Source organism: Psammomys obesus, unplaced genomic scaffold (assembly GCF_907164565.1).
Source record: "Psammomys obesus unplaced genomic scaffold, mPsaObe1.curated_primary_1811, whole genome shotgun sequence".
Lineage (NCBI taxonomy): Eukaryota > Metazoa > Chordata > Mammalia > Rodentia > Muridae > Psammomys > Psammomys obesus.
This window is the reverse complement of record NW_026596085.1, coordinates 7,275,601-7,285,798: the sequence shown is the minus strand read 5'-3', so window position 1 is coordinate 7,285,798 and position 10,198 is coordinate 7,275,601. Positions and strand designations below refer to the sequence as shown.

General features: G+C 48.2%; 1 protein-coding gene across 3 annotated transcripts in view; it reads right to left on the bottom strand.

Annotated features, from left to right (window-relative positions):
* Positions 1–412: 412 nt before the first annotated feature.
* Prickle1 (prickle planar cell polarity protein 1) overlaps positions 413–10,198 on the bottom strand; it is a 90,728-nt gene continuing 80,942 nt past the window's right edge. For all 3 annotated transcript variants that reach the window (XM_055627097.1, XM_055627098.1, XM_055627099.1), the window contains exons 4-8: positions 9,766–9,903; positions 9,110–9,313; positions 6,170–6,356; positions 4,331–5,194; positions 413–2,661 (exon numbers count right to left, since the gene is read on the bottom strand). In XM_055627097.1, coding sequence (XP_055483072.1) covers positions 1,808–2,661; positions 4,331–5,194; positions 6,170–6,356; positions 9,110–9,313; positions 9,766–9,903 — 2,247 coding nt within the window. In that variant the 3' untranslated portion in view covers positions 413–1,807. The remainder of the gene's footprint in view (positions 2,662–4,330; positions 5,195–6,169; positions 6,357–9,109; positions 9,314–9,765; positions 9,904–10,198) is intronic.

The following is a 10,198-nucleotide window of genomic DNA, read 5'->3' as shown; positions in this document are numbered from 1 at the left end:
ATTGCTGCCAGATTACTAGCAAAAATAATCCACCTGAAGTGGGTGCAGGGCACCATCTTCAGCTTAACACCTGCACTCAGGCCTGGGTGGGGCTCCACGCCCCACGTGCCGTACGGTGCAGCGAGCATTTCTGAAAGAGCACCACTGCAGTGTAGGCGCTCACACTCATTGCAGCTTTTCCGAAGGGACTCTTTCTAGCCTTGCCCTCTAGGGATGGACGCTGTGACGTGCTTGTGCGAAGGTTTACCTACTGGCTTCATGCCTGCCCCTTTGGTGGCTGCTTTTCATAAATACACAGTTTCTGCTCCTGAAGTCTGGGGTTCAACAGATCTGTTAGTTGTAGGAGGACTGCGGAACCAATTGCCTGAGCGTTGCCGGAGCAAAGTGGAAGATTCATACACAGAAAGGTCGTTTATCATTTATTAAGCCTTTATTAAACACCTCCCTGAAAGGCCCAGGACGACACTGGGACCTTTAGTTAGAACTGAGATGTAAATGCAAGAACAGCACAGACCAAACTACCTGCTCATTAGTTCAAATCCAACATAATTTTCCATTGAACCAGAGCATCGTGAATTTGAAGTACCCTGGCTTGATGTTCTAACTGAAAATTTTTAAAAGAAAACTGCAACTGGAAAGCCAGTTTTCAAAATTGCTTTTAAAGGCCAACAACCAGTTGGAAGGGAAGGGCAGAAGAAATAACCTCTCTTTTTACATAGTAAGTCTACACAGACTGCCACAGAAAGCTCTTTGTATGGATGGCCCTCACTTGCTGAGAGACCTCCCCCTGCCCAGGGAAGACCGCCCGGACAGCTTCTCCTTGGTTTCACCGTATGCTCCAGAGGTATGTGTGGGGTGTGTTTTTTACATTTATACAGTTTACAAAGCTTGACCCATAAATAACACTTGTGATTAACAGGGTCCCAGTAACAAGTATGTACATAGCCCCACCATGCATACAGAGCCTTTTTTTTTTTTTTTTTTTTTTTTTTAGCATTGAAGGGAAAAAAACAAAACAAAACAACTTTCCATCACTAAGCAATATAAATTGACTGTCTAAACTTATAAACCCTGACTAAAATACAAGCAGTCATCTCATCCATAAATGCTGTTTCTGATCTCCTAACAACTCTAGCACGGCAGTGTAACAAACATCTTGCAATTCAGGGATATAAAAATATCAGCTTTAAAATCTGAACTGTACAGTATATACATTAATATTTGCACCGTTAAATTAGGAATACACTTAGGTCAATGAAATACTACATATAAATAGCAAGTTCGTTCGCTCTGTAGCTGGAAGTAATACAGTATGATTACCTGGCTAATAAGGGCTGAGGGGGAACAAGTTCGCCTCACACAAACGGGACGCACAGCGTTAGCTAGGTCATCGTGGTGACAAGGCATGCCTCACAACAAGACACCAGTCATGACCTGAGCCAACCTGACTGAAGTACGGACTAACACTATTGCTTACAAAGGTAGCCATCCATCTTCTCAGACACTGTCCAGTCACCTGCCGGCGGTTTCTGGGGTGTTCTCTAGTAGGCTGGGGACCAAGGCAGCCGTGATCCACCTGCCACAGGCACAAGGCAGTGTGTTAATCTGGCACTACCCTGGAAGGGCGGCTGGGGAAACCACCCCTTTCGCGTGGTACCCTGACTGTAAACAGCAGTAGGGCTCTCATTTACATAGGCCAAGAAAGCACTTTACACTATTTTAGCGACTTTCCTATGATGAGTAAAAGGTCAAAAGTCCAGGCTGAGCGACTTAACGTTTTAAACAGGTAATCTCCCTGTCCACTTGGTTAAGAGATAATACAGTTTTTGCCCTTGTGTCCCTTTTTCTTCTTGGATTTAGTTGTCCTCTGACTAAACTGTGGGGTTGGCAGTGCAGAAGCTGGGCTAGAAAGGTCGTCTGTATAGTAGGTGAATCTCTGTGGCCTCGGCTGAGGAATTGGCTGTCCCAGAAAATACCCTTCTTCTTCCGAGTCGGAGGATGAAGTGGAGGATGAACACCAGGAGTCGTCATCACCGTAGAGCCCCAGAAACCTGTTCATTCCTGGGTTCTGCAGGGCATAATCAGACGTGGCGTGGGCATACTGGCCGTACAGGTTGGCATTCTGCATGTAGGCTTGCAGCTCCCGGGCGCCTTTATTCTGTATGAATTTCTCATAGTTATCAGGGCTGTACAGCCGAAGTCTGTCCTTGGCAGGGTACTTCCTTTCTGTGACCAGGTTCAGGGCGTTGTCGGAGCGCGACTTCCTGCTTCGCCGGTGGCGGTGGTGGTGAGGCCTGGATCCCCTCTCCTCGAAGTGATACACGCGTCTCCGAGTCCTTTCGCTCATCGGAGGCTGCCGGATTTCGATGTCATAGCTTCCGTTGTCAATGACATCGTCTGAAAACTTGACCTGCTGTGGTCTGGACTGAGACTTGGATCTCCTGAGCACCGGCAGGTGGACTGGTTTTTCTTCGGGCATGATTTTCTCAGCACATAACTCGGAGTTGAGACTTTTTAAGGACTCGGCACTCCTGTGCAGCATGGAAGAATTCAGAGTGCCCATGTTGCTCATCTTCTCACAATCCTCCGCCTCTATCTCCTCGAAGTTTTGGAGAGAGTATAAGGATGGTCGTGGCTTGCTTTCTCCATCCACCGATGCCCCTGTAACAGAACCCAGAACATGGTGTCATTCTCACAGCTGTTAAAGATGGTCCAGAAGAGCATCTCAGGGGAAGCTTTCTATTTAACTATCTTCCCCCATGTATTGTTTTCCAGCTGAGAATATGACCCTCGTCAATGCTAGACTAACACCTATTCACAACAGAAGCCTCTCCATCCATTTGTTAACAGAAGGTATGACACCTACACATTCTCACCCACGTCGCCCGTGAACCCCTTTGGTGTGGGTGGTGGTCTTCATCTTAGACAGGGGCCAGCAGCCTGCCCGGTGTGGTCACACCAGAGCAGAGGCACAGATTTGCCCATACGTTTCCTGGGGCTGCTTCTCCCAGTGGCAGAACTGAGTAGCTTGGGCAGAAACTGTATGACCTGGCTGAAAGGAACGGTCAAGCCAGCCCTGGGTCTTGTCAGTTATTCCACTGCAGTCTGTAAAATACACCGCCTCCAGACTGCTCACATTTCTCAACCAAGATCTGTTAGAATACGATTTACTCAAAGGTCTGTGGACCCAGAGACTGTCAAGACTAACTCCCTACCCATCATTCCCAAGGGCTATCAGCCTCTAGCATTTTTAGATTTTAGTTTTCAGCATTGGGGGTTAAACCAAGGGCCTTATTCATCCAAAGTGCCTGCTGTCCTGAGCTTCAGCTTTGACACTTCAGCTTCCACCTAATTGTAGGGGGTCTGGCAGACAGTCTCACCCACCACGCTTCCTAGACTCTCCGTTATGACAGAACTCATGTCTGACAGGCCAGGAGCAGAGATGGAACAGTATCTCAGCCGTCTACACAAATCACTCTTGCAGGAGACAGTATATGGCCCTCTCCTGGCTGTATTATAGCCATACAACACACTGCTTTTTACACCAACCTAATCTGGGTTAAACAGCCTTATCTGCTGTTAAACTCCCATTTAAAATATGCTTTCTACAGATCAGGGTCATTTTAACATAAAGTATGGGTAATTAATAGGAATTTGCCTTGAAAACACTATAGCACAATTTACTTTTTGCTGTCTATCATCTATGTATCTATCTATGTATCTATCTATCTATCTATCTATCTAGCCATCTATCTCTCTGTTTAACTGGTTTCTTTAAGACAGTGTTTCTCTGTAGACTTGTCTGTCCTGGAACTCACTTTATAGACCAGGCTGGCCTTGAACTCACAGAGATTTTCCTGCTTTTGCCTCCAAGTGCTGGAGTTAAATGTGTGCACCACCACCACCTGGCTTAAAGTGCAATATAATGAGAAAAAAATGTTTAGGTTTTTGTTTGTTTCTTTGTTTGCTATCTCTTGCCACAGAACAATCTTGACATTTTTTTCCCCCAGACTTAAAAATCTTATGCTCAGGCTAATTTTAATATTTTAAAATTCATACAGTATAATCTAAATACAGAATCTCTAATAATCCAGACACAGACTCCCTTATCCAAATCTGTTTTCTCCTGTCACAAAGACTATGTTCAGAATGTTATACGTATGTGCTCAACTACACAGATACATCCATTTTCCTAACCTGTGGCACGTAAGTGAACCGCCTTTCTTAGTCCAGAGTTTCAAATAATCCGCCCTCTACTGGCACTCAGCTGTATGAATCACCCTTTATAGTGCCTGCTTTTCCAAACATCCACAACCCCTGGACGACATACCTGTGATGTTGGACAACGCCAAAGAATCCATAGAATCCCGGACACTCTGCTCTGGTTTCAGGTCAGACAGGCACTCCAGGGAGTCTTCATACCACTGGCTTTGGTCCTGATGATAGGCTGCGGCGCCGTGGTCCAGATCCAGCTCCTGCAGCCTGCGGCTGCTGGCAGGGCCCGGATGGCTGCCATAGGCAGAGTCGCCCAGCCCGTCTTGGGACTGCGCCCAATACATGTCAGACTGATACTTCTTACTGGCGAGGCTCTGGTGGTTCGGCTTTACCTGGGGCTTACCTGTAACCATGTTGTCAGGTAGCCAGTGCTCACTGGCTCTGACGTCCGCCTCGCCGGACTGCTGCGGAAAGAGGTTTTTGTCGCCGAACTTGAGCAGGAGCTGCGTCATGTAATCTTCGTGCTCAGCCCATTCTTCGGGGTCTTCAGAGGCCTCTTGATCCGCTCTGGCTTTCCAGAATTCCTCATTAGCGAAACCTGCTCCCTGCCTGGAGAGACTCAGGTCATCCAGCTTCCGAGAAAGGGTGTCGTCAGCATTGCCAGAAAGCCCGGGGAACTTGTAGTTGAGAGCGGGCGACAAGAGGAGAGACTGTCTGCACTGGTCCGCGGAGCGGCTGCTTCTGCCCATGCGCACGCTTCGGCGAGAGTCTCTCGAGCGGGCCGACTGGAAGGCAGAGTCAGAAGAATCGGAGGCGTGGATGTCTTCACCCAGGCTGCAGGTCTTGGAGCAGTAGATCTGACCCTGTTTCGGAAGGAAGGGGCATCCCAGCAGAGACGCCTTACACTGAGCACAGGAGAAGCAGGCCTCTGTGGCGTGCCAGTGCTGCCCATCGTAGGTCATCTGCGCATGGTCCACACCTGTGTTTAAAGAGGATGGGCGAACAGTTAGGTGCTGGGGAGAGATGTGGGCAGGGCTGAGCTGCGGGGGATAGAAATGTTCCTGGCTTTGTTTTGTTGTGAGGCAAGGCCTCACTATGTGGTCCAGGCCAGCCGTGAACCCAGGCTGGCTCTGAGTTCCTGCTCCTCCTGCCCCTGTCTCTGGGTGCTGGGGCTGCAGGTGTACATACACCACACAGTTGGCTCCGTGTTTGCCTTGATCTTTCCACATGCGCCTCACACACGCTCGGCTGACCTTCCTTGTTTGTAGATGACGTGTTTTCCAATTTACCCATTCGTAACAGGGTCATGGGCAGACCTGCAGAAGGATCACGACTTGAACTGGCCAACGTGCTCCTCACTGAGGCTACACAAAGGGACCCTCCGGCTCCACCTCCCGTACTAGAATCAAGCTTCCTGCACTTGATGTGTTTAGCACCGTGACTTCCGTGTTTCTGTGCTTTTCCTGCTGGTACCTCTGCAGTTGAAGCACTGTCTAGTGCGTCGACGCACACGCGGATGCAAGTATTACATAAGCTCTGATCATGGCGACTGTGCTGCTGGCTAAGACCTCATCGCTGGCTGCCAGTATATTTTCAATGAGAGGCTTTAACACCAGGCACACAGGTGTGTTAACAGACCGACAAAAATGGCTTTCTTAGTATATGCAAGGCCTCGGGTTTTGTTCCCAGTACTATGAAACCAAACCAAACAGAACCCCAGAGGCTCGTGGGACTTTAACTGTGCACGTCCCCAGAGTCACAGCTCAGCGTTCACTGACTCCGTGCTTGCTGTGAATAATCAGAACCCAGCATTCATCTGACAGTCGCTGGGGTGCCGTGTGCTGGCTGCGGCATGCGTCGATTCTACCTACCTCAGTCTTCACAAACGTTAACAAAGGAGCCAGGCTGTGCCGGCGACAGGGCAGACAGGGGCGTGGGTGGGGTCGGCACCTACCGATGTGTTCCCCGCAGGTCTCGCAGTACTCGGCATACAGGGACTCAAAGCAGCCGCAGCAGAAGGGCCGACCGTCCTTCATGATGTATCTCTGCCCTCCCAGGACCGTTTCGCACTCGAGGCAGCAGAAGTGTTTCATGTGCCAGTGGCGCCCCTCGGCTTCTGTGCACTCGTCAGCAAAAATTATCTTTAGAAAGAAACACAGAGCCTCAGGAGGAAGATCAGCACACGCTGTCTCAAGAGACACGCTCCTGTCTCTCAAACCAGAGCTGAAAGGCCCTGATGCAGGCCTCAGGGGTTCATTTTGTGGTGACGTTCTTGTTGCAGGGGGCCCCTGTGATGGCTGTAGCCCTCTAGGTCACCCGGCAAGAGAAAGAGGTGAGGGGTGTGTGTGAGGAGCTATAAAGTGGCTGTGTCCTGGTAGTGGCACAAGTCACATACCACATCTTGGCCCAACTGCAAGGTACTGGCATCTTGAGCAAGTACCAGCTGTTCGGACAAGACCCAGGAGTGAGGCGAGGAGAAGGAAATGGGAGAAAAATCTCACCAAGGAGGAAATGGCATGTGATGGAGCAGGACACATGGACAGGGCACCCATACGTGGAAGCAAATTCCCAGTAGAAAAGCTCTTGCTCCCGGGACTTGGCAACAAGAGACCAGTGGAGTTGGCCGGACAATGCTGAGTGACAGTATGCAGGATGTGAGGGGCCCAGGTGTCTAGAAGTCAGAACAGCGTCAATAGAAACAAAGCATGGTACTGCCCAGGGGAAACCCAGACCCAAGCTGTCCTTGTGCTTTCATTTGCTTTTCAAGCCTTAAATATCAAGCTCTGGACTTTCACAAAGAAACGTGGAAAAAAGTACACGATAGCCTCGAGTTGAAGGGGGTCTTTGATTTGGAAGGTAACTATAATTGTTCTAATTTTCTATCCTTCTGCTCAGTTAATCCTGATCGGGTCATTGGAGACCTTGAAGAAATAATACTTTCCTACTTGTTTGATTTGCGCTGGTCTGAAGAGCATAGTACTTTATTTGGTTTCTCAAGACAGGGTTTCTTTGTAGCCCTGGCCTGTCCTGTCACTTTCTAGACCTGGCTAGCCTGGAACTCAGAGATCTGACTGCCTCTGCCTCCTGAGTACTGGGATTAAAGCCTTGTGCCAGCACCGCCTGATGAGCATAGTGCTTCGTAACCATAGAAAATCTGACCCACTGACTTTAGTTATAACTTTAGTTATATTGTGTTTATATTCTTGGCGTTCATCATACATGTAAGAAAGAAACGGTCAACTCTACTATGAAATGTATCTGTATAGAGAGCTACAGACTTGGTACTGGCTTCTTTCAATGCTTTCATTTCACTGACAAAGATCAGTCTACAAGAATATGAACTGACAGTGTTGCAAAGGGGAAACTAAATAAATCGGCTTAAACATGAAAGAACATTTCTTCCTTGGAGGTAGAATTCATTTGTCACACTTTCATTCCCAAGGATCATTTCGGTAGCATGATCTGGCAGAGCACACGCTGGCGGTAACGTAACTTTCGGTCGGTGTTTTAACTGAAGTAAGGTGTCTGTGGAGTGGACAGAGAGCCACAGTGATGCTGGGGCGGTGTAAACAGTTGTGTAGGAAATGCTTCATCTGACCCTGCGGGGGCCACCTGCACGTTAAGGACTGTAAGATTGTCCTATTCCATTGAAGAGATATGTGTGTAGGTATATAAACTGAGAACTTTCTGCCCCAGACTGAAGAAGAGACGCCAGGAGCAACACTGGATTGCCCCATGGAATACTAAAGGGACCCTAGAAGGTGACCTGGGAAGTTAAAGCAGGAAGATCATTCCTGCTCTCCAGGTTCAGGGTCATTCATTCTCTACATGAGTTTGAGGCCAACCTGGGCTACACGAGACTCCTGGCTCTTTTAAAGGTGAGGCTCATATGTTCTCAACTTTTAAAGTTACTTTAAGCCTTACTTAATCTTTGAACCTTCTTGTAACTTACATAAGCTATCAGAGGAGCGCTTATGTCCCTGGAGCACTGTGACTCTGCCAGGCACAAAGCTATCTATGTGTGTAGCCGGCCACCGCGTCAACCCTGTCCCACATCTTAGGAATCGCGTAATGCCCTGTTTCTATATGACTCTGCCTGAAGTAAACTCACTGCTGGCTCCAAAACAGGGAAATGAAATCTCAGTAAAGCCCATAGCTATAGGCACTGCTTGGTAGTTCCCACTGGTAGTTCCTGTTCTTGCTCTCCACCATTAGGGAAGATGCTAGCGCCAGGGAGCTGGGAGAAAGGTGTATAAGGGGCTCTGTCCAGTATCTCGTGGACGTTTTCATAACTTAAAGTTACTTTAACATAAAAAGCTCGGTGGGCATCGTGGTTTGGATCTACTATCCTGACAACACTCTGAAGGCGGAGGCAGGAGGATAGGGAATTCAGTAGCTCATTTCAGCTACATAGTAAGTTGGAGACCTGCCTACACTCATTGGGACTATTTCAGAAATACCAAGAACTTTATTGAAAAAGATAATAATAACGTAAGAGACAGCAGCAATTCATTTTACACCGTCATCCATCTGCTGCTACACCCTGTACTGACCTGGTCCATCCATATCTTTGCTGACCATATGACAGGTCCACTTCACTGAGCTCTTTCTTTCCTAAATTTTCAAAAAGGATCATTTTTTAAAAGACCATATTCTGCATGTTCTTCTGCAGTGTTTTTTTCCCCCTACAGTTGATCAGACACAACATGGACAAGCAGAGGCACCGGCTGCCCTCTATTTATCGGCTACATAGAATTCCAGTTATCTTCAAAATACCCATACAGAACAAAAGCAGGAGACTCGCATACTTTACCTAGTTGGGAACAGTGGAATATTGGCTATTGACTTATTTTTCCATCATTAAGGGATGAACTTTTTTTTTTTTTTTTTTTACCTCATCACAGGCCGAGCACCGAGGTTTGAGCAGCTCTGCATGGTGCCTGCCACAGTGAATTTTTCCATCCTGATAGAAGTAGATGAGGTCGACCAGTAGCTCATGACATGTGAAACAGACAAAGCAGGATGGGTGCCAGCAGACTCCAGGGCCCGCGCGGGAGGCAAACACTGCCACCTCGCCTCCGTTCATCTGCAACCCACACTAAAAACAAAGACTTGAAGTTAAAATGGCCCTTCATCTTCAGCTTTTCCCACTTTAAAATAAGCCACAAGTTTGTTAGGATGGCTTTAATTTCTGTCTGCTCCTGCTGGCGATTAAACGCCAACCTTTGAGCGCCTTACTGAGCCACTCTTCCCGGCTCTGTCCAGTATGTCTGAGCTGATCCCCATTTTAGAGGCTTCCCACTGGGGTGTGTTTCCTACTGAGAAGCACTAGTGAGGGGTCACTGTATCTCCATGTTTTACATATAGGCTTTCCCCCCTGCAAGGCAGTTTCATTCAGAAAGACTGACTCCTATTGTCACAGGAATCACAGCAGTGCAGACGTAAGAGAACGACTCTCAAGGAGTTCTTGTAGGGGGTGCGCGTCTATGCCAGCCCCCTGGGTCACCTGCAGCCCCCCCCCCCCCCCCCCCCCCCCCCCAGCGCTCCTACCTGCTCACACAGCGCATGCATCACGGCTCTGGACAAGAGCTTAATGGTCCCTCTCCCGAGAGCTTCTTTCTTCCTTTGAGCACTGAACACCTGCAACTCCTTTTTCTCCTCTTCACTTAAAGACTGGCAGTACCGCACCTTCACGGGAAAGAGGACCGAAGTGCATGCTGGGGGACCGTCATTACTGGTCTTCATTTCCAGAGTTTCGGGAAGTAAAATACTAAAACTCGCAGCCCTGCCCCAAACCCTCAGTTATAATATGGCATGGCTGCTCATGGTGACACCCAGCTCGCATGACCCAGAGACCTGTAGATCTTTAGGAGTTCGAAGCCAGCCTGGTCTATATACCCAGATCCAGACCCTGTCTCAAATAAATAAATAAATAAATAAACAAACAAATAAATAAATAAATACAGTAACATGGACCTCAAGG